The 25,464-nt window shown below is 49.9% G+C and overlaps 1 protein-coding gene across 1 annotated transcript in view; it reads right to left on the bottom strand.

Annotated features, from left to right (window-relative positions):
* Positions 1-5,323: 5,323 nt before the first annotated feature.
* OTOG (otogelin) overlaps positions 5,324-25,464 on the bottom strand; it is a gene marked incomplete at its 5' end in the record, with an annotated part of 247,619 nt that continues 227,478 nt past the window's right edge. Inside the window, 4 exons of the mRNA XM_072131623.1 lie at positions 5,324-5,539; positions 17,551-17,630; positions 17,789-17,834; positions 22,682-22,801. Of these exons, the coding sequence (XP_071987724.1) occupies positions 5,339-5,539; positions 17,551-17,630; positions 17,789-17,834; positions 22,682-22,801 (447 nt within the window). The remainder of the gene's footprint in view (positions 5,540-17,550; positions 17,631-17,788; positions 17,835-22,681; positions 22,802-25,464) is intronic.

Genomic DNA, 25,464 nt, shown 5'->3' with positions numbered 1-25,464 from the left:
AGTCTAGTGGATGGGGGCTCTGTCCTTTATCTACGGAGTGTGGATGTTGTGGATTCTAATCCCAGGCTGGGCAAGCAATTATTTAATTGAATTAAATAGAGACCTTCGGGCATATTCATCATACTCCGGCGTATGATAGCCCCAAAGCCGTTTGCTCGGCCGGCCGAGCCCCCCCCCCCTCACGCCCCATAGGCGTGAAGATGGTGGAGAGGGCAAAATGATCGCTGGTGCTAGCAGTAAGCAATAGGCTAGGACTTGCTATTATTTCAGGGCCTTTGGGCCACGTCCTGATAAATATGCCCCCTTGGTGTGGGGAAGCCCTGGGAGATGTAGAAACCCCATTTATGGACAGTCGGTGATATCTCCCTGATGACTTGGTCCCTGCTCTACACAAAGGATTCCCTGCCGATGTCTGCTCTGGGGAACACATATTAGGATTGTGTAGAGTCTGTGGAAGTCTTTCAGCACCACGAGCTACAGAAACCTGGTACTGAACCGTTCCGGGTTTGAAAGTACTGAGATTTTGATGCATTGTGCAAGTCTAGTCTGTAGATATTCACTGGTGCAGTATGGGGGGTTTCATCTGATTTCTGGGTAATGAAGTAAAATGATGGATTTGTGGATTAGATTTGTTTAGCAGCTTATATCCTCTCCTGTGACATTATATACCTGCGTGAGGAGAGCTGTATATATATACTGTATGCCATGTCACCTGTGCTTGATAGAAGTTGTATTTGGAGCTTTCCTTTCTTATGTTTCTGTGATTCCTTGACTCTTTGCCTGTTTTCTGACTGTCCATTTTTGCCTATTGATTTTCAACAGTTTTGTCCTCCTGGTTCTGACCCATATTTGTTGTCTTCTCTTTTGTGTTCTGTGCAGTCTTTGGGGGAGATTTATCAAATGCCAATTGCAATTATTTCAGAGCTTGAATGGCAGAAAACCGGAGAACAAGCCTCGATAATGTTCCCCTTTATCTCCATGATGAACGGAACATCGACCAGTTGTCACCTGCAGCTTAGTTTAGGCAGGGACAGCTGGGAAGAGGATCCTTTCGGTCTATTCGGGCCGTTCCCTTCTGGTTCATGACTGTAGATCCCCTGCTTCTTGCTCCTCGTGTCGTCCCCATGTCTTTGTAAATGTGTTTAATGTATTTATTATTTCACATTTCTTTGATATATTTTTATAAAATGTAAATCTACAATCTGATCTATAACGACTATAACCAAAAAATCACCGAACGCCTTGTGTTATAACATATTTCTAGGAGAAAGGCGTGTTCCTATTTTTATTATCTGGACTAAAAAACGTTTTTTAATGAAACCTAAATCTTTATTCTGTCATGGAATTTGAGTCGCATAATATCCCCCCAGAAGATTCATAGACCCCCCAGAAGATGCATAGACCCCCCCACGCAGCTGCCACAGATAATCCAGTGGGGGATGGTGCGGTGTACGAGAACGTGTGGAACCTGAAGTCACAGAAACCTCCCCAGACTAAACTCCGTCTAGAAGAAGAATACAAAGCGTTCAAGAAGAATAAAGACGCTTCCATGAAGTCCTACTGTAGTTTCAGGGGTGTGCGGGGCCCTTACTTGCAGGGGCCACATTTATTAAAGTGTCTGCGCTAGTTTTATGTTGTGGCTGCTCGGTGTCCAACAAGACCGTGCGCCACCTTTATTGTTGACCGTGCGCCACCTTTATTACTGACCGTGCGCCACCTTTATTACTGACTGCTCCACATCTATTACTGACCGTACCTCATTTATTACTGACTGCTCCACATTTATTACTGACTGCATCACATTTATTACTGACTGCTCCACATTTATTACTGACTGCATCACATTTATTACTGACTGCTCCACATTTATTACTGACTGCTCCACATTTATTACTGACTGCACCACATTTATTACTGACTGCACCACATTTATTACTGACTTCACCACATTTATTACTGACTGCATCACATTTATTACTGACTGCTCCACATTTATTACTGACTGCTCCACATTTATTACTGACTGCATGACATTTATTACTGACTGCTCCACATTTATTACTGACTTCTCCACATTTATTACTGACTGCTCCACATTTATTACTGACTGCATCACATTTATTACTGACTGCTCCACATTTATTACTGACTGCTCCACATTTATTACTGACTGCATCACATTTATTACTAATAATCACATTTATTACTGACTGCTCCACATTTATTACTGACTGCCCCACATATATTACTGACTGCTCCACATTTATTACTGACTGCATCACATTTATTACTGACTGCATCACATTTATTACTAATCATCACATTTATTACTGACTGCTCCACATTTATTACTGACTGCCCCACATATTTTACTGACTGCTCCACATTTATTACTGACTGCATCACATTTATTACTGACTGCATCACATTTATTACTGACTGCTGCACATTTATTACTGACTGCTCCACATTTATTACTGACTGCATCACATTTATTACTGACTGCATCTCATTTATTACTGACTGTACCACATTTATTACTGACTGCTCCACATTTATTACTGACTGCATCACATTTATTACTGACTGCATCTCATTTATTACTGACTGTACCACATTTATTACTGACTGCTCCACATTTATTACTGACTGTATCACATTTATTACTGACTGCTCCACATTTATTACTCACTGTATCACATTTATTACTGACTGCTCCACATTTATTACTCACTGTATCACATTTATTACTGACTGCATCACATTTATTACTGACTACATCACATTTATTACTGACTGCATCACATTTATTACTGACTCCACCACATTTATTACTGACTGCACCACATTTATTACTGACTGCACCACATTTATTACTGACTGCTCCACATTTATTACTGACTGCATCACATTTATTACTGATTGCTCTTATGGGGCATCTATGTAAGCTGTACATGGCAGTGGTGGACGTCTTATGGGGCATTAGTAAACGACAACAACAACATTAGGTATCTCATTTATTGTCATAATTGTTCACATTCAGCAGTGGACACTGTGTGATTGTCAGTTCTTCAGGTAAGTGCTCCGGGCCCAGGTGCTCTTCTCCATGAAGGATGGGCAGCACCAAGGCAACTCACAGCTACAAAGTGTAAAGTGCCTTTTATATGACCCATGGCACAGGTAAGGAGATTTCCATTGGCAGCTGGTTTGCACATAGGATTTAATAAAGAAGGTGAGTAGGGACCTTAGGGGCCCCATTCCAGGCATATCCTGCCCCAGCATGGAGGATTCAAGCATTGATGGCATGGTCACTAGATTACATGTGTATTTCTGGTGATGTACCTGGAGCAGTCACCACCTTCAGTAATAGATGCACCACTGAAGCTCCTGCGGATGTGCATTCCATGGGATGAAGCTCCTGCGGATGTGCATTCCATGGGATGAAGCTCCTGCGGATGTGCATTCCATGGGATGAAGCTCCTGCAGATGTGCGCTGCATGGGATGAAGCTCCTGCAGATGTGCTTTGTGTGGGATAAAGCTCCTGCAGATGTGCGCTGCATAGGATGAAGCTCCTGCGGAGGAGCGGTGCATAGGATGATGCTCCTGCAGATGTGCTCTGTGTGGGATGAATCTTTTGCGGAGGAGCGCTGCTTAGAATGAAGCCTCTGTGGATGTGCTCTGTGTGGGATTAAGCTCCTGCGGAGGAGCAGTGCTTAGGATGAGTCTCCTGCAGATGTACAGTGCAGTGGATTAAGCTCCTGCGGATGTGCTCTGTGTGGGACGAATCTCCTGCGGAGGAGTGCTGCATAGGATAAAGCTCCTGCGGATGTGCTCTGTATGGGATGAAGCTCCTGCGGAGGAGCAGTGCATAGGACGAAGCTCCTGCGGAGAAGCAGTGCATAGGATGAAGCTCCTCCAGATGTGCTCTGTGTGGGATGAAGCTCCTGCGGAGGACCAGTGCATAGGATGAAGCTCCTGCAGATGTGCTCTGTGTGGGATGAAGCTCCTGCGGAGGAGCAGTGCATGGGATGAAGCTCCTGCAGATGTGCATTCCATGGGATGAAGCTCCTGCGGATGTGCTCTGTGTGGGATGATGCTCCTGCAGATGTGCTCTGTGTGGGATGAAGCTCCTGCGGAGGAGCGCTGCATAAGACAAAGCTCCTGCGGATGAGCTCTGTGTGGGATGAAGCTCCTGCGGAGGAGCAGTGCATAGGATGAAGCTCCTGCAGATGTGCTCTGTGTGGGATGAAGCTCCTGCGGAGGAGCGCTGCATAGGACGAATCTCCTGTGGATGTGCTCTGTGTGGGATGATGCTCCTGCAGATGTGCTCTGTGTGGGATGGAGCTCCTGCGGATGACCGGTGCTTAGGATGAGTCTCCTGCAGATGTACAGTGCATGGGATGTGCTCTGTGTGGGATGAAGCTCCTGCGGAGGAGCGCTGCATAGGACGAATCTCCTGTGGATGTGCTCTGTGTGGGATGATGCTCCTGCAGATGTGCTCTGTGTGGGATGGAGCTCCTGCGGATGACCGGTGCTTAGGATGAGTCTCCTGCAGATGTACAGTGCATGGGATGTGCTCTGTGTGGGATGAAGCTCCTGCGGAGGAGCGCTGCATAGGACGAATCTCCTGTGGATGTGCTCTGTGTGGGATGATGCTCCTGCAGATGTGCTCTGTGTGGGATGGAGCTCCTGCGGATGACCGGTGCTTAGGATGAGTCTCCTGCAGATGTACAGTGCATGGGATGTGCTCTGTGTGGGATGAAGCTCCTGCGGAGGAGCGCTGCATAGGACGAATCTCCTGCGGATGTGCTCTGTGTGGGATGGAGCTCCTGCGGAGGACCGGTGCTTAGGATGAGTCTCCTGCAGATGTACAGTGCATGGGATGAGCTCTGTGTGGGATGAAGCTTCTGCGGAGGAGCACTGCATAGGACGAATCTCCTGCGGATGTGCTCTGTGTGGGATGATGCTCCTGCAGATGTGCTCTGTGTGGGATGAAGCTCCTGCAGAGGAGCGCTGCATAGGATGAAGCTCCTGTGGAGGAGCGGTGTTTAGGATGAGTCTCCTGCAGATGTACAGTGCATGGGATTATGCTCCTGTAGATGAGCTCTGATTGGGATGAAGCTCCTGCGGAGGAGCGGTGCATAGGACGAAGCTCCTGCGGATGTGCGCTGCATGTGATGATGCTCGTTGATTACAAAAGAACACACAAGAAACCTTCCATGGCTGAGAGAAATGTCTTTTTGGCACTTTTCTTTGGCCGAGGCGGGAGAGGGGAACATGACCAGAACTTTATACAGACAATAGTCATCGGCCACTGTGGGGCTCGGTCTTACCAGCTTAGGACCATTGGCAGGAACAGTCTGTTGGCTCCTGGATGGAATAATTGACCCAAGTTGAATTTCCGCTACAGAATAACTGCACCACTCGGCGCTGCAGCCCCAGCTCCCGGCAGCACTTGCAGAAGCGGGCGTACGTGTTAATGTTGTAGTTGTAGATGCTGGCGGATGGACACTTCCCGTCACATGACACAATATTCACCTGAAGCGATAGGGATGATATTCAGTCAATGTCTGTCTATTATAACTATAGACTAAAAGGGCGAATGAGGGAGGATTGTGCAGAAAATCCCATTGAGATAGTTTTGTGTGCTCACACTAATTTGCCCCAAAAACGTTTAAAATTATGCTAATTAGTCTCTGGGCTCGTGCTCATATTTACGCACGCCTCCTGCATGCTCCCTGCTACTTCTGTAGAAAGTGTCAGCTATGTGAGGGCCTGTATGAGGCACGGCAGGAGCCCTTCCCATTGTGGTGTAGCCCTTCCCGTTGTGTGCTGCTCTCCGCTCACTGTTCTGGCAGAAGGGAGCGTGGAGTAGGGGCACGTAGGAGGCGTGCAGAAATATGAGCAGATGTAGAGCCCTGTGTGACATACACATGAATTATTATAAAAGGCATTTTTTTGGCTAAATTACAGTTTTAATAAAAACCTGTTCCTACATCTGGATGAAAACGCTGAGCAGTAGCTTTGGTTACAATCCTGGATTTCCAAGCGGTTAATTTCCTTGAATCTTCTACAACGTGCAGGGTGCACGCGGCTGGAGGCCTCTAGTCACGAGTATCTCCAAGTACTGTAAACCCCCCCCCCTCTCTAGGGACACTGTGCCGTAATTGGATTACGGAAAATCCAATTACCGGTTAGAGTAATCTTCATATTTTCCTCCACAACGGCACTGGACATGCGATATATCATAGGAGTGCTAACTAGGACAAAACAACTGCCGAGACCAAGTGGCTGCCTTTAGGCCTGTTCTACCGATGCAGAGGCTCTCTCTGCCCAAGAAGTGGAGACTGCTCTTGTGGAATGAGCTTGCAGGTTGTCAGGGTTTGGACCAGACAACGTAATCCACGTTCAACGTCAGGAACCCACACAGAGTCAGGGCAGGCGGCAGAGATGCAGAAGTCAGGTCCGAGGTCACAACTAGAAGTCAACGCAGAAGCAGGGAACAATAAACGACACAGGAACTGACAGGAAAGCTTTCTCTAAGGCTGGTGAGTGCAAAGATCCGGCAGGGAATCCTTGGAGCAGCCGGCTTTTAAGGAAACCCAGAAGTGCCAGCGCCAATCAGAGGTGCGCTGGCCCTTAAAATCCTCGAGTGCCGGCGCACGCCCAAGGATGCGGGGACGGCACTCAAGGATTTTAAGGGTCAGGCCTAACGGGAGTGTGGAGAGGTGAGTTTGGTGCTGGGACCGGGGGCAGCAACACGGAGAGGGCCACAGGTGTGTCCACGTTCCGAGACATGAATCGCGGGGGCACGCGTGACAGTACGCCCCCCCCATTCAGCCTTCTCCTCTTTTTCTTGGTCTTAAGAACCCTCTTCCGGATAGCGGGTTGTACATGCGGGACTGGCCCCTCTCTCACAACGTCCGAAGACGTCAGGACAGATGGAGCTGACGACATGCAGCATGAGTGGCAATCTGGACCCCAACGCAGGATCTCACCCATCTTCCATTTGAGGACCGGAGCATGACGTTGCATCCATGGGAGACCCAGGAGGACAGGTGAAGTGGAGCATGGCAGCACGAAGAATGACAGTTTTTCTTTGTGAATATCTCCAACTTAAAGACAGATAGGCTCAGTGCAGTACCGTATCAGAGAGAAGCCGTCCGCTGACTGAGGAGATGACAAGGGGTTGCTTGAGGGGAACCACCGGTATGTGATGCCAGGAGACAAGAGTGACATCCACAAAGTTCCCCAGGGAACTAGAGTCCAAGAATGCTGAGACTTGCACAGGAGCACTGGTAGCGACACTGAGGAGCACTGGAACCATTCTTGCTATTCAGACAAGGAGATACACTTTCTGGATACCACCATACAGATTAAAGACAGCCACTTAACCACATCCATATTCCATAAACCTACAGACAGAACGGCCTACCTGAGAAATAACAGCTTCCACCCCAAACATATCAGACAATCCATCATATACAGCCAGGCCATACGCTACAACCGTATATGTTCAGACAAAAAAGATCTGGAAAAACACCTCCTGGAGCTCAGGTCTGAATTTCTCCAGTTGGGCTACAGACCAAAAGTGACTGATAACCAAATAGGTAAAGCAGCAGCCATCAACAGAGATGATTTACTCAAATATAAGGAGACCCAACAGGAGGCCAGAGTGCCCCTAGTAGTCACTTATAGCCCACAACTGGAGATCCTACGTCACATTGCCAAGGAACCGATTCTGCATAAAGACACAAGATTAAAAGAAATATTTCCAGTCCCTCCTCTCCTGTCCTTCCGGCAACCACCAAACCTGAAACAACTGGTTGTCCGGAGTGCCCTGAGACCCCCATCAGAAAATGGTACCTCACCCTGCCTGCAAAGCAGATGTAAAACGTGCCAGCACATCCGCACAGGTGACCAGGTACCTGTACCCCAATCACAGCAGGTCCATCAGATCCAGGGGACCTTTTCCTGCAGGTCCTCTAATGTGGTCTACCTTATTATGTGTCAGCAGTGTCCAACCACAGGCCTTTATGTTGGAGAAACAGGTCAGAGACTCCATCAGCGTATGAACTCGCACCGATCTGATATTAGACATGAAAGGAAAGATCTCCCAGTGGCTGCACATTTCTCCAGAGAGGACCACACTATGGAGGATTTGCAGATTACTGTTTTAATGGGACATTTTAAGACACAGAGGGAAAGGAAAGAATGGGAGTATAAATTGATGAGGAGATTCAACACCTTGCAAAGTGGTCTTACCATTCATGCCAGCTTCATGACCTCCGACCTCTGACCTGGAGGCCACAAGCAGATAAGAGCCAGGGCTCGTGTGTCTCGCCTCATAGGTTTTTAATGTTTTTATTGCCATCCTGTTGTAAATAAGATGTCCCTGTTTTTATCAATCTGTTGTTTTAGAGGTTTTTTTAATATCCTTTGATGATCACTGTTTAGTGTGTATAAAATGCTGTGAATTTTCTGTTTCATGCATAACATCATGTCTGACGAAGAGAACTAGTATTCTCGAAAGCTCACCATCAAATATACTCAGTTAGCCTCAAAAAGGTATCGCCTGATTTCTTCACTCTTCTTGAGCACTGGAACCGACAGACATGGAGAAGTTGAATTTCTCCCAGGAGGACAGACAGGACAAGCCCCAATGACGTGCTCCAGACTGGCACAGTACAAGCAGAGGTTCTCCTGCCAACGTCTGGGACGTTCCTTTACAGTGAGACGGGCTCTGTTGACTTGCATAGGCTCCATTTTAGTCCCTTCTTGAAAGTAGCAGCCAGGGCAGCGTCGTTCCAGGAGACGGCATACTCGCCCATGGCCGAGTCTCTTTGGCACAGGTCCAGCAGCATCGTTTCAGCTGAGGAGGCTCGTGAGGGTTCCTCAAACATGGAGCAAAATTCAGCCAGGAATGCAGTATGGGTGGCCATGAGTGGATATCCTCTGTCCCATAGAGGAGTAGCCCAACGCAGGGCCTTCCCGCAGAGTAGACTGACAATGAATGCCACCTTGAAGCATTCAGTGACAAACTGGGATGGCAACAGTTCTATGTGCAGCGAGCACTGGGTAACAAAGGCCCTGCAAAACTTGGGATCGTCATCATACTTGTCAGCCATAGAGAGTCTGAGCCTAGGCTCTGCCGCTGGAAGATAAGTCGGAGTAACGGGAGGGGTAGCAGAAACTGCCGCAGGAATGGTCGCTGGAGCCAGAGGCTGGTGCACAGAGGAAATCAGCTCTTGTAGTGCCACAGTGACATGATCAAGTAGTTCTCCACGTGAAGCAATCTATAGGGACTGCTGGGAGACAACCCTGGAAATATCAGCCAGTATCGGAAGTGGCACTTCGGCGGGGTTCATGGCTGCATCTTACTGTCAGGGTTTGGGGTCAGTGGACCCCCTGGACCACCACGGGAGATGGTACTAGCCGTCACCTGGGACCGGAGTCTAAGTGGCACCTGGTCTTCACCAGAGACGCCGCAAAGCGGGATGATCTTGCTGCGGCAGGGTACCACAGGTCGTTCCACAGGTGCGACTAGCCCGTGGTGGCAGCCAAGGTCGCGGTACAGAAACGTAATCCAGGCTCAACTTTAGGAACAGGCACAGAGTCAGAGCAGGTGTCGGAGGTCCGAGGTCAGAGGCAGGGCACAGGAACAAGGAACAACACAGGAACTCACATGGAAGCTTTCTCTAAGGCTGATGAGCGCAAAGATTTTTCTTTCTGAGACTTTTTATCTTAGCAAGAAGAGGGAAGAACGATGGTCTATGAAATGCTGAAACTACCTCCGGTAAAAACATGGGATGATGACTAAGAACAATTCTGTCGTCCAAGATTTGAGATAAGGCAGTTTGCCACTAAAAGCCTGTATCTTGCCTTCTTGCCTTGGTGATGGCCAACAAAAAAGCAGTTTTAAGGGAAAGGCATCTCAAAGAGATTTCTTGTATGGGTTAATATGGAGGTTTGAGCAGACATACGAGGACTACAGACCAATCCCAAGGAGAAATACTGGAATGGACAAAGGGATGTATTCTATCAGAAGCTTTCAGAAACCTCTTAATCCAGCCGTTCTCAATGAATCTTGTATCTAAGAAAGTGCTGAGAGCTGAGACTTGTACTTTTAGGGTGCTAGTTCTGAGATCTTCTCTAGACCCTTTTGAAGAAAATCCAGAGATTCCTGTGCTTTAAGAAACCCTAGAAAGGTTTTGCAGACATGTAGATAGGATTTTGATGTTATTTTCTTCCTGCTCTGGAGTAAAGTGATTACTGGATCCAAAAGTCCTTTGTCCTTTAAGGTGTGTCTTTCAGCATCCAAACAGTTAAGAATGATGAAGAATGTTTGGGTGATGGACATCCTGGTCCGGAGGGAGGATCCAAATGTCTCCTCCCAACATCCAAAGAAGGAGGAAGAATCAAGCTCTCTTCTCTTAGAAGGGGGTTACTAGGATTACCTTGGCTTGTGAAAGTACGATTATTTGAACCTCTTGAGATGATGGCAAATAGAGGAAAAGTGTGAAGTAAACCCTTAGGCTATGGCTGAGAGAGCGTCTACACCCTGGTGATTGTCTTCTTTGGCATTTGTTTAGGTGAACAACAAAAGGGAGAAAAAGCTATTTTCTGCCCAGCTGAATATTAGAGCAATCTGACATCTCTGATTGTTTAGATAAGCAACTGTGGTAGCATTTTTTACATAATTTTCAAGTGACACAGATTTTGGGAGAAACCTTGCTGAACCCCTGAAATTTTAGGAGACCCTACTCTTTTTTTGGCTTCAGACTCCCTGAGCTAATGGGTGCCTCTCCTGCTGTGTTGGGAAGGTGCACCGTGAATATCTCCTTTATTTCGCCCTTGCTAGGGCTGATGTATCTGTGACTGTTATATTTAAAATTACAAATAAAGAGTTGAAAAAAAAAAAAGACTCCCTGAGCTGTTGTTGAGGTGTGAGGACCCCAACCCTCTCCGCTGGCGTCTGTTGTAATGACAATTTGTGGAGAGGGTTTCCAGGGGATGCCTTTTTGTAGGTTCTTCTTCATGAACCACCAGGTTTTTTACATCCTGTGGTTTCCTTACTTGTCCAAGACCGACAGAAGGAACATCTGAAGGGGTCTCTTGTGTGTCTAAGCATATAATACCAAAGGTATGGTGGATGTCAGAAGTCCGACTAACCTCATCACGTCTCTGAAGGCATACATCTTCTGTGGGAGAGAGATTACCTTCTCCTGGGGTAAGAGAGATATTTGGCTTCAAGTGTCCAGTAACACCCCCAGGAAACACTTCTATCGGGACGGCCACAGGTTTGATTTTTCTGGATTCACAAGCCAACCTTAAGAGGAGAAGGTTTTTAGGGTGAAGTCCAGATTTTGAAGTAGGGTCGATGGGGACTGTGCTGCCAGAAGGAAGTCATTTAAATAAGGGACAATTTGTATCCCATTCAGGTGAAGAAACAGATACTTGCAAACCTTTGAAATGTGATAATTTGCATCTCGCACATACACCGTTGCCCGCAGACAAGTAGTTGACTTTCAAGTTTCCATTTTGAATCTCTTATAAAGTAGGTATTGGTTCAACTGCTTCAAATTGATTATTGACTGAAGGTCCCATTTGTTTTTTTTCTCATAAATATTGAAGAGTAATATCCTGTATTTTCCTTTTCTTGGGGAATCCTGGAAACTTCCTTTACTAGGAATTGATGTTCTTCTGGAGGCAGTTGTACTAAGCAAAATCTGTCTGGAGGGGCCAGAGCTGACTAATCCAAGTTGTAACCCTAACTGATGAGATCCAGGATCCAAGGCGATGATGAGATCCAGGATCCAAGGCGATGATGAGATCTAGGATCCAAGGCGATGATGAGATCCAGGATCCAAGGCGATGATGAGATCCAGGATCCAAGGCGATGATGAGATCCAGGATCCAAGGCGATGATGAGATCCAGGATCCAAGGCGATGATGAGATCCAGGATCCAAGGCGATGATGAGATCCAGGATTCAAGGCGATGATGAGATCCAGGATCCAAGGCGATGATGAGATCCAGGATTCAAGGCGATGATGAGATCCAGGATCCATGGCGATGATGAGATCCAGGATCCAAGGCGATGATGAGATCCAGGATCCAAGGCGATGATGAGATCCAGGATCCAAGGCGATGATGAGATCCAGGATCCAAGGCGATGATGAGATCCAGGATCCAAGGCGATGATGAGATCCAGGATCCAAGGCGATGATGAGATCCAGGATCCAAGGCGATGATGAGATCCAGGATCCAAGGCGATGATGAGATCCAGGATCCAAGGCGATGATGAGATCCAGGATCCAAGGCGATGATGAGATCCAGGATCCAAGGCGATGATGAGATCCAGGATCCAAGGCGATGATGAGATCCAGGATCCAAGGCGATGATGAGATCCAGGATTCAAGGCGATGATGAGATCCAGGATCCAAGGCGATGATGAGATCCAGGATCCAAGGCGATGATGAGATCAAGGATTCAAGGCGATGATGAGATCCAGGATCCAAGGCGATGATGAGATCCAGGATCCAAGGCGATGATGAGATCCAGGATCCAAGGCGATGATGAGATCCAGGATCCAAGGCGATGATGAGATCCAGGATCCAAGGCGATGATGAGATCCAGGATCCAAGGCGATGATGAGATCCAGGATCCAAGGCGATGATGAGATCCAGGATCCAAGGCGATGATGTGATCCAGGATCCAAGGCGATGATGAGATCCAGGATCCAAGGCGATGATGTGATCCAGGATCCAAGACGATGATGAGATCCAGGATCCAAGGCGATGATGAGATCCAGGATCCAAGGCGATGATGAGATCCAGGATCCAAGGCGATGATGAGATCCAGGATCCAAGGCGATGATGTGATCCAGGATCCAAGGCGATGATGAGATCCAGGATCCAAGGCGATGATGAGATCCAGGATCCAAGGCGATGATGAGATCCAGGATCCAAGGCGATGATGAGATCCAGGATCCAAGGCGATGATGAGATCCAGGATCCAAGGCGATGATGAGATCCAGGATCCAAGGCGATGATGAGATCCAGGATCCAAGGCGATGATGAGATCCAGGATCCAAGGCGATGATGAGATCCAGGATCCAAGGCGATGATGTGATCCAGGATCCAAGGCGATGATGAGATCCAGGATCCAAGGCGATGATGTGATCCAGGATCCAAGGCGATGATGAGATCCAGGATCCAAGGCGATGATGAGATCCAGGATCCAAGGCGATGATGTGATCCAGGATCCAAGGCGATGATGAGATCCAGTATCCAAGGCGATGATGTGATCCAGGATCCAAAGCGATGATGAGATCCAGGATCCAAGGCGATGATGAGATCCAGGATCCAAGACGATGATGTGATCCAGGATCCAAGACGATGATGAGATCCAGGATCCAAGGCGATGATGAGATCCAGGATCCAAGGCGATGATGAGATCCAGGATCCAAGGCGATGATGTGATCCAGGATCCAAGGCGATGATGAGATCCAGTATCCAAGGCGATGATGTGATCCAGGATCCAAGGCGATGATGAGATCCAGGATCCAAGACGATGATGTGATCCAGGATCCAAGGCGATGATGTGATCCAGGATCCAAGGCGATGATGTGATCCAGGATCCAAGGCGATGATGAGATCCAGGATCCAAGACGATGATGTGATCCAGGATCCAAGGCGATGATGTGATCCAGGATCCAAGGCGATGATGTGATCCAGGATCCAAGGCGATGATGAGATCCAGGATCCAAGGCGATGATATGATCTTCTGCCATATCTAGAAAAACTTCAGCAGTCTGCTACCCACTGGCCGTTTGGCATCACTGTGGCTTTTACTTGCTGGTGGATGGTTTATTATAGAAGATATTCCTATTGCTGGTATATTAAGGAAGTGTCCTTTTTGTTTGTAGCAGTTTGTATCTTTCTCTGGACACAAAAGGATTTTCTTTGGATATAGAATTTCTGTTCTTGAGGAAACTTCTTCCTCTCTTCTGAAGCTTTCTCTCGGATATCGTCCCATCTTGACCTGAATAGGGTATTCCCACCAGCTTATTTTTAGAGCATGTCCTCATCCACGTGCATCTTATTGTCGCGTTTGCAAAGGCCGCCCCCCTGCTGAAGCATCCGCCGCTTTCTTTAATAATGGAAGGGATGCAATAATATCTTCTCTTGGTGTTGCAGCTGAAAGATGCTCCTCTTATTGACCCAGCCGCATAGACATGGACCTAGAGGTGCAGGCTGCTACCTTACTGGACCTGAGCATAGCCGTGTTAGTTTCCCATGCTCTTTTTAATAAAGTTTCAGCTTCTTTATCCATAGGATCTTTTAGGAGCCTGGTATCTTCAAATGGTAGAGAAATGTATATCCCTACTGATAGCTGTGATACCCTGCAGTACTGACCCTGTGGATCCCTACTGATAGCTGTGATACCCTCCAGTACTGACCCTGTGGATCCCTACTGGTAGCTGTGATGCCCTCCAGTACTGACCCTGTGGATCCCTACTGATACCCTGTTTCCCCTAAAATAAGACATCCCCCGAAAATAAGACCTAGTACAATTTTGTTCAGGTTTAGAAATATAAGGCCTCCCCTGAAAATAAGACCTAGCGGCAGTCATTGCAGCAGCTCCCCCCACATCATACATTAGTATTAGGAATTCTTTTAGATTTTGCAGAAGGTTGTGTCATGGGGAAGAATTCATGGAATTAAATCAATGACTGTTGTGCTGCAAATGTGATACCGGCAGCTACCAGGATAAGATGGAGTCATTTATGGAAAGTGCTTTTACTAAACATGAGAGACTGGGGCCAATGATTCCAATAGAAATGGAGTCACAAGAAATACAGCATGAAATTCAGAGTTTGGAGACTCATAAGGATGTTAGAGAAGTTGATTTTCTGTTCAACGATAAATGTAAATTCTTGTTCATGGAAAAATAAGACATCCCCTGAAAATAAGACCTAGTGCCCTTTTAGGAGCAAAAATTAATATAAGACACTGTCTTATTTTCGGGGAAACAGGGTAGCTGTGATACCCTCCAGTACTGACCCTGTGGATCCCTACTGGTAGCTGTGATGCCCTCCAGTACTGACCATGTGGATCCCTACTGATAGCTGTGATACCCTGCAGTACTGACCCTGTGGATCCCTACTGATAGCTGTGATATCCTGCAGTACTGACCCTGTGGATCCCTACTGATAGCTGTGATATCCTGCAGTACTGACCCTGTGGATCCCTACTGGTAGCTGTGATACCCTGCAGTACTGACCATGTGGATCCCTACTCGTAGCTGTGATACCCTCCAGTACTGACCCTGTGGATCCCTACTGATAGCTGTGATACCCTCCAGTACTGACCCTGTGGATCCCTACTGATAGCTGTGATACCCTGCAGTACTGACCCTGTGGATCCCTACTGATAGCTGTGATACCCTCCAGTACTGACCCTGTGGATCCCTACTGGTAGCTGTGATACCCTCCAGTACTGACCATGTGGATCCCTACTGATAGCTGTGATACCCTGCAGTACTGACCCTGTGGATCCCTACTGATAGCTGTGATACCCTCCAGTACTGACCATGTGGATCCCTACTGATAGCTGTGATACCCTGCAGTACTGACCCTGTGGATCCCTACTGATAGCTGTGATATCCTGCAGTGCTGACCCTGTGGATCCCTACTGATAGCTGTGATACCCTCCAGTACTGACCCTGTGGATCCCTACTGGTAGCTGTGATACCCTGCAGTACTGACCCTGTGGATCCCTACTGATACCTGTGATACCCTGCAGTACTGACCCCGTGGATCCCTACTGGTAGCTGTGATACCCTGCAGTACTGACCCTGTGGATCCCTACTGATAGCTGTGATACCCTCCAGTACTGACCCTGTGGATCCCTACTGGTAGCTGTGATATCCTGCAGTACTGACCCTGTGGATCCCTACTGGTAGCTGTGATATCCTGCAGTACTGACCCTGTGGATCCCTACTGATAGCTGTGATATCCTGCAGTACTGACCCTGTGGATCCCTACTGATAGCTGTGATACCCTCCAGTACTGACCCTGTGGAACCCTACTGGTAGCTGTGATACCCTCAAGTACTGACCCTGTGGATCCCTACTGATAGCTGTGATACCCTCCAGTACTGACCCTGTGGATCCCTACTGGTAGCTGTGATACCCTGCAGTACTGACCCTGTGGATCCCTACTGATAGCTGTGATACCCTCCAGTACTGACCCTGTGGATCCCTACTGGTAGCTGTGATACCCTCCAGTACTGACCCTGTGGATCCCTACTGGTAGCTGTGATACCCTCCAGTACTGACCCTGTGGATCCCTACTGATAGCTGTGATACCCTCCAGTACTGACCCTGTGGATCCCTACTGATAGCTGTGTTACCCTCCAGTACTGACCCTGTGGATCCCTACTGATAGCTGTGATACCCTCCAGTACTGACCCCGTGGATCCCTACTGATAGCTGTGATACCCTCCAGTACTGACCCCGTGGATCCCTACTGGTAGTTGTGATACCCTCCAGTACTGACCCTGTGGATCCCTACTGGTAGCTGTGATACCCTCCAGTACTGACCCTGTGGATCCCTACTGATAGCTGTGTTACCCTCCAGTACTGACCCTGTGGATCCCTACTAGTAGCTGTGATACCCTCCAGTACTGACCCTGTGGATCCCTACTGGTAGCTGTGATACCCTCCAGTACTGACCCTGTGGATCCCTACTGATAGCTGTGATACCCTCCAGTACTGACCCCGTGGATCCCTACTGATAGCTGTGATACCCTCCAGTACTGACCCTGTGGATCCCTACTGATAGCTGTGATACCCTCCAGTACTGACCCCGTGGATCCCTACTGATAGCTGTGATACCCTCCAGTACTGACCCTGTGGATCCCTATTGATAGCTGTGATATCCTGCAGTACTGACCCTGTGGATCCCTACTGGTAGCTTAGTACCCTCCAGTACTTACCATGTGGATCCCTACTGGTAGCTGTGATATCCTGCAGTACTGACCCTGTGGATCCCTACTGATAGCTGTGATACCCTGCAGTACAGACCCTGTGGATCCCTACTGATAGCTGTGATATCCTGCAGTACTGACCCTGTGGATCCCTACTGATAGCTGTGATACCCTCCAGTACTGACCCTGTGGATCCCTACTGATAGCTGTGATACCCTCCAGTACTGACCCTGTGGATCCCTACTGATAGCTGTGATACCCTCCAGTACTGACCCTGTGGAACCCTACTGGTAGCTGTGATACCCTCCAGTACTGACCCTGTGGATCCCTACTGATAGCTGTGATACCCTGCAGTACTGACCCTGTGGATCCCTACTGATAGCTGTGATATCCTGCAGTACTGACCCTGTGGATCCCTACTGATAGCTGTGATACCCTCCAGTACTGACCCTGTGGATCCCTACTGATAGCTGTGATACCCTCCAGTACTGATACTGTGGATCCCTACTGCGGCACAAAGCATTTACATGACATGACTACAAGAAGAGCGTCTTACGGGAGTGTTACTTCTGCAGTCGTTCTTCCGGATTGTCATCCTTACTGTTACTCTTTTACAAAACTTCCCGTCTTCTTTGCCTGGAAATAAGGAGAATAAAGATTTTAGGTTTTTTTTTTGGCCTTTCAATGTTAAATCAATTTTATTAAACAAGAAAAGTGTCAGCAGCTCCAGTGCAATAAGAAATAATTATCGCAATAACGGAACCTGCAGGAGCCGCCGAATATCCGTCACTTACATGTTTTACAGCATCCGTCCAAGAACGACACCACGTACCCTCCCATCTGGAAGAGAAGGAGCCGAGATGAGAAAGGTGAAGGTGTCCGGAGACAATTGCCTACATCTACGTGACATCAGCGGGGCAGAGAGAGCGGGGCAGAGAGAGCGGGGCAGAGAGAGCAGGGCAGAAACAGCGGAGCAAAGAAAGCGGAGCAGAGACAGCAAAGCAGAGAGAGCGGGGCAGAGAGAGCGGGGCAGAGAGAGCGGGGCAGAGAGAGCGGGGCAGAGTCAGCGGGGCAGAGAGAGCGGGGCAGAGAGAGAGGGCAGAGAGAGCGGGGCAGAGAGAGCGGGGCAGAGAGAGCGGGGCAGAGACAGCGGGGCAGAGAGAGCGGGGCAGAGAGAGCGGGGCAGAGAGGGCAGAGAGAGCGGGGCAGAGAGAGCGGGGCAGAGAGAGCGGGGCAGAGAGAGCGGGGCAGAGACAGCGGGGCAGAGAGAGCGGGGCAGAGAGAGCGGGGCAGAGAGAGAGGGCAGAGAGAGCGGGGCAGAGAGAGCGGGGCAGAGAGAGCGGGGCAGAGAGAGCGGGGCAGAGAGAGAGGGCAGAGAGAGCGGGGCAGAGAGCGGGGCAGAGAGAGAGGGCAGAGAGAGCGGGGCAGAGAGAGCGGGGCAGAGAGAGCGGGGCAGAGAGAGCGGGGCAGAGACAGCGGGGCAGAGAGAGCGGGGCAGAGAGAGAGGGCAGAGAGAGCGGGGCAGAGAGAGCGGGGCAGAGAGAGCGGGGCAGAGAGAGCGGGGCAGAGAGAGAGGGCAGAGAGCGGGGCAGAGAGAGCGGGGCAAAGAGAGCGGGGGAGAGAGAGCGGGGCAGAGAGAGCGGGGCAGAGACAGCGGAGCAGAGACAGCGGAGCAGAGACAGCGGGGCAGAGAGAGCGGGGCAGAGAGCACGGGGCAGAGAGCGCGGGGCAGAGAGCGCGGGGGCAGAGAGCGCGGGGCAGAGACAGAGGGGCAGAGACAGAGGGGCAGAGACAGAGGGGCAGAGAGAGCGGGGCAGAGAGAGAGGGCAGAGAGAGAGGGCAGAGAGAGCGGGGCAGAGAGAGCGGGGCAGAGAGAGCGGGGCAGAGACAGCGGGGCAGAGAGAGAGGGCAGAGAGAGCGGGGCAGAGAGAGCGGGGGAGAGACAGCGGGGCAGAGAGAGCGGGGCAGAGAGAGCGGGGCAGAGACAGCGGGCAGAGAGAGCGGGGCAGAGAGAGAGGGGCAGAGACAGCGGGGCAGAGAGAGAGGGCAGAGAGAGCGGGGCAGAGAGAGCGGGGCAGAGACAGAGGGGCAGAGACAGAGGGGCAGAGACAGAGGGGCAGAGAGAGCGGGGCAGAGAGAGCGGGGCAGAGACAGAGGGGCAGAGATAGCGGGGCAGAGAGAGCGGGGCAGAGAGAGAGGGGCAGAGACAGCGGAGCAGAGACAGCGGAGCAGAGACAGCGGGGCAGAGACAGCGGGGCAGAGATAGCGGGGCAGAGACAGCGGGGCAGAGACAGCGGGGCAGAGAGAGCGGGGCAGAGAGAGCGGGGCAGAGACAGCGGGGCAGAGACAGCGGGGCAGAGACAGCGGGGCAGAGACAGCGGGGCAGAGAGAGAGGGCAGAGACAGCGGGGCAGAGACAGCGGGGCAGAGACAGCGGGGCAGAGAGAGCGGGGCAGAGAGAGAGGGGCAGGCAGAGAGGGGCAGAGAGGGGCAGAGAGAGCGGGGCAGAGAGAGCGGGGCAGAGACAGAGGGGCAGAGACAGAGGGGCAGAGACAGAGGGGCAGAGACAGAGGGGCAGAGAGAGAGGGGCAGAGAGAGAGGGGCAGAGAGAGAGGGGCAGAGACAGCGGAGCAGAAACAGCGAAGCAGAAACAGCGAAGCAGAAATAGCATAGCTCCACCAGTACAGCACAGGAGGCGTCTCTGGTATCTATACTATAGGCCTGCACCAGTACAGCACAGGAGGCGTCTCTGGTATCTATACTATAGGCCTCCACCGGTACAGCACAGGAGGCGTCACCGGTATCTATACTATAGGCCTCCACCGCTACAGCACAGGAGGCGTCTCCGGTATCTATACTATAGACCTCCACCAGTACAGCACAGGAGGCGTCACCGGTATCTATACTATAGGCCTCCACCAATTACAGCACAGGAGGCGTCTCCGGTGTCTATACTATAGGCCTCCATCAGTACAGCACAGGAGGCGTCTCCGGTATCTATACTATAGGCCTCCACCGGTACAGCACAGGAGGCGTCTCCGGTATCTATACTATAGGCCTCCACCGGTACAGCACAGGAGGCGTCTCCGGTATCTATACTATAGGCCTCCACCAGTACAGCACAGGAGGCGTCTCCGGTATCTATACTATAGACCTCCACCGGTACAGCACAGGAGGCGTCTCCGGTATCTATACTATAGACCTCCACCAGTACAGCACAGGAGGCGTCACCGGTATCTATACTAAGGCCTCCACCAGTACAGCACAGGAGGCGTCTCCGGTATCTATACTATATGCCTCCACCAGTACAGCACAGGAGGCGTCTCCGGTATCTATACTATAGGCCTCCACCAGTACAGCACAGGAGGCGTCACCGGTATCTATACTATAGGCCTCCACCAGTACAGCACAGGAGGCGTCTCCGGTGTCTATACTATAGGCCTCCATCAGTACAGCACAGGAGGCGTCTCCGGTATCTATACTATAGGCCTCCACCAGTACAGCACAGGAGGCGTCTCCGGTATCTATACTATAGGCCTCCACCAGTAAAGCACAGGAGGCGTCACCGGTATCTATACTATAGGCCTCCACCGGTACAGCACAGGAGGCGTCTCCGGTATCTATACTATAGGCCTCCACCAGTACAGCACAGGAGGCGTCTCCGGTATCTATACTATAGGCCTCCACCGGTACAGCACAGGAGGCGTCTCCGGTATCTATACTATAGGCCTCCACCGGTACAGCACAGGAGGCGTCTCCGGTATCTATACTATAGGCCTCCACCGGTACAGCACAGGAGGCGTCTCCGGTATCTATACTATAGGCCTCCATCAGTACAGCACAGGAGGCGTCTCCGGTATCTATACTATAGGCCTCCACCGGTACAGCACAGGAGGCGTCTCCGGTATCTATACTATAGGCCTCCACCGGTACAGCACAGGAGGCGTCTCCGGTATCTATACTATAGGCCTCCACCAGTACAGCACAGGAGGCGTCTCCGGTATCTATACTATAGACCTCCACCGGTACAGCACAGGAGGCGTCTCCGGTATCTATACTATAGACCTCCACCAGTGCAGCACAGGAGGCGTCACCGGTATCTATACTAAGGCCTCCACCAGTACAGCACAGGAGGCGTCTCCGGTATCTATACTATAGACCTCCACCAGTACAGCACAGGAGGCGTCTCCGGTATCTATACTATATGCCTCCACCAGTACAGCACAGGAGGCGTCTCCGGTATCTATACTATAGGCCTCCACCAGTACAGCACAGGAGGCGTCACCGGTATCTATACTATAGGCCTCCACCAGTACAGCACAGGAGGCGTCTCCGGTGTCTATACTATAGGCCTCCATCAGTACAGCACAGGAGGCGTCTCCGGTATCTATACTATAGGCCTCCACCAGTACAGCACAGGAGGCGTCTCCGGTATCTATACTATAGGCCTCCACCAGTAAAGCACAGGAGGCGTCACCGGTATCTATACTATAGGCCTCCACCGGTACAGCACAGGAGGCGTCTCCGGTATCTATATTATAGGCCTCCACCAGTACAGCACAGGAGGCGTCTCCGGTATCTATACTATAGGCCTCCACCAGTAAAGCACAGGAGGCGTCTCCGGTATCTATACTATAGGCCTCCACCAGTACAGCACAGGAGGCGTCTCCGGTATGTATACTATAGGCCTCCACCAGTACAGCACAGGAGGCGTCACCGGTATCTATACTATAGGCCTCCACCAGTACAGCACAGGAGGCGTCTCCGGTATCTATACTATAGGCCTCCACCAGTACAGCACAGGAGGCGTCTCCGGTATCTATACTATAGACCTCCACCAGAACAGCACAGGAGGCGTCTCCGCTATCTATACTATAGGCCTCCACCGGTACAGCACAGGAGGCGTCTCCGGTATCTATATTATAGGCCTCCACCAGTACAGCACAGGAGGCGTCACCGGTATCTATACTATAGGCCTCCACCGCTACAGCACAGGAGGCGTCTCCGGTATCTATACTATAGACCTCCACCAGTACAGCACAGGAGGCGTCACCGGTATCTATACTATAGGCCTCCACCAGTACAGCACAGGAGGCGTCTCCGGTGTCTATACTATAGGCCTCCATCAGTACAGCACAGGAGGCGTCTCCGGTATCTATACTATAGGCCTCCACCGGTACAGCACAGGAGGCGTCTCCGTTATCTATACTATAGGCCTCCACCGGTACAGCACAGGAGGCGTCTTTGGTATCTATACTATAGGCCTCCACCAGTACAGCACAGGAGGCGTCTCCGGTATCTATACTATAGGCCTCCACCAGTACAGCACAGGAGGCGTCTCCGGTATCTATACTATAGGCCTCCACCGGTACAGCACAGGAGGCGTCTCTGGTATCTATACTATAGGCCTCCACCGGTACAGCACAGGAGGCGTCTCCGGTATCTATACTATAGGCGACATGACCATGAATCCCAAGTGCTTCTGTGGTACCAGGTTCTGGGCAAGTTCTTGGGGACAGCCACCACTGTTGCCATTATTTTGTTTTCCCATTATTTTACGGACCCTCCTCCGCCCCCCCAATCAGAGCAGAAGAGACTGAATTCCCTGGTTTCTTGTCTCCGGCAGCAGTGTAACAGTCTGAAGGCCTCTATATCTAATCTACAGCAAGCAGCATAGGGATTACTGACCTTTATGCACTCTGTCTCATTAAATGGGGGGCAGCTGATGGCCGATGTGACTAGCACTGGTCCCACGGGGGTGTTTGTGCAGTCATATCTGACACACTTAGAAATCCAGGTAGAATCGGGCTATATAAAAAGTGAAAAAAAGGACACAAGTAACAAGACTGACAAGTAGTGACACGGTGGCCACGTGAGATTAGTGGTTGGTGTGTACTATGTGCGGTAATGAAGACTGCACCCTGCACGCACCCAAAGTACAGGAACTCAGTGCGCCCAACAAAGGCCAGTACACAATAATGGTGGAAACACTACAGAAATGTTCATGAATTTACAGGCAAAGGCCAGCAGAATCGTGCCGCAGAGCCCATGAATAATGTGGCCTCGGCTCTCAGATCAGGTCATATATCTCCGGACACTATATGGAGGGATAACAACAAGACCGGAGGTAAAGCTACTCAGAGAGGTGAAAGAAAGTCATACAACTGTCGATTTAATAGGCTCATATTCCGTGAGGATTCCAAGAGCCTCAACAGGACATCAAAGGAAGTAAATATCCAGCAAGAAGAATTGTTTATAAAGAATAGAGAAGACCACAGGGGCAGGAGGCATCAAGAGAGACAAGCATAAAAACTACATGAAAGAAGACCACACGTTCCAGCCATATCAAGAGAGAAGAAGCAAGAGATATCAAGAGAGAAGACCTCAGAAGTCAGAGACGCCAAGAGAGAAGACCTCGGAAGTCAGAGACGTCAAGAGAGAAGACCTCAGAAGTCAGAGACGTCAAGAGAGAAGACCTCGGAAGTCAGAGACGTCAAGAGAGAAGACCTCGGAAGTCAGAGACGTCAAGAGAGAAGACCTCAGAAGTCAGAGATATAAAGCTAGAAGAGTATAGAGGCAAAGGCATCAAGAGAGGCAAGCATAAAAACTACATGAAAGAAGACCACAAACTCCAGCCATATCAAGAGAAAAGAACCAAGAGATATCAAGAGAGAAGACCTCAGAAGTCAGAGATAAAAAGCTAGAAGAGCATAGAGGCAAAGGCATCAAGAGAGGCAAGCATAAAAACTACATGAAAGAAGACTACAAACTCCAGCCATATCAAGAGAGAAGAAGCAAGAGAAATCAAGAGAGAAGACTGCAGAAGTCAGAGACATCACGAGAGAAGACCTCAGAAGTCAGAGATCTCAAGCTAGAAGAGCACAAAGGCAAGGGCATCAAGAGAGAAGACTGCAGATGCCAGAGACATCCAGAGAGAAGACCACAGATGCCACATATATAAAGCTAGAAGACCATAGAGGTAAGAGATATCAAGAGAGAAGACTTCAGATGCCAGAGACATCCAGAGAGAAGACCACAGATGCCACATATATAAAGCTAGAAGACCATAGAGGTAAGAGATATCAAGAGAGAAGACTTCAGATGCCAGAGACATCAATAGTGAAGCTAGAAGAGCAAAAAGGCAAGGGCATCAAGGAAGAAGGCCACGGGGGTCAGAAGCAAAGGCATCAAGAGAGACCACAGAGGCCACATATAGTGAAGTGGAGAACAGCGCCTCCTAGTCAGGTACAGTAAGGTGCAGGAGAGCACAGAATCCTGACTCTGTTACAGAATCTGGAGAACCCACAGGCTGATGGTGCACATAGAGCATGCAGAAAGGATATCTAGGCTATCCAACACCCTACACCACAGGCTGAAGGTGCATATGAAGCACATGGAGAGAATGTCCGGTCTCCCCTCACTAATAACATGTCCAGCAGTGGCCTTCCCTCACTAATAACATGTCCAGCAGTGGCCTTCCCTCACTAATAACATGTCCAGCAGTGGTCTTCCCTCACTAATAACATGTCCAGCAGCAGCACTCCCCTTACTAATAACATGTCCAGCAGTGGCCTTCCCTCACTAATAACATGTCCAGCAGTGGCCTTCCCTCACTAATAACATGTCCAGCAGTGGCCTTCCCTCACTAATAACATGTCCAGCAGTGGCCTTCCCTCACTAATAACATGTCCAGCAGTGGCCTTCCCTCACTAATAACATGTCCAGCAGTGGCCTTCCCTCACTAATAACATGTCCAGCAGCAGCACTCCCCTTACTAATAACATGTCCAGCAGTGGCCTTCCCTCACTAATAACATGTCCAGCAGTGGCCTTCCCTCACTAATAACATGTCCAGCAGCAGCACTCCCCTTACTAATAACATGTCCAGCAGCGGCATCCCCTCACTAATAACATGTCCAGCAGCAGCCCTACCCTTACTAATAACATGTCCAGCAGTGGCCTCCCCTCATTAATAACATGTCCATGCAGTGGCTTTCTCTCACTAATAACATGGGCTCTCTGCCCATGTCGCCGCTTTATGACATTATCATAGCGGGTGCATGCAGAAGAGAGCATAGACGTGCCTCTGCCTGCACTGCCAGGAATCTGAGAAGAGATGAAGTCAGAGCTGCGGAAGGAAAGGAGCGGTGGAGGTGAGTATCCATTTTTTTTTTAACCCTTGGACCCCGGCCCGGCTTCGGTTGTTCCACGGCCCGGCGTTAAAGACCACTACCTTACACCACAGGTTGAATGTGCACAGAGAGCACGCGGAAAGGCTATCCAGCACCCTACACCACAGGCTGTACCACTATGTACTCAATGCTGTTACACAGCTATATCCAGTGGTGCACCAACTTATCACCTGCAAAAGAACTCCATCATTGCCTCTATGTGTAGCCTGAGGAGTATAGGTATAGCCTTCCCGTGCCTCTATGTGTGGCCTGAGGAGTATAGGGATAGTAGCTCAGCACC

Source organism: Engystomops pustulosus, unplaced genomic scaffold, assembly GCF_040894005.1.
Source record: "Engystomops pustulosus unplaced genomic scaffold, aEngPut4.maternal MAT_SCAFFOLD_107, whole genome shotgun sequence".
NCBI classification, from domain to species: Eukaryota; Metazoa; Chordata; class Amphibia; order Anura; family Leptodactylidae; genus Engystomops; species Engystomops pustulosus.
This window is presented reverse-complemented; position numbering and strand designations above follow the sequence as displayed.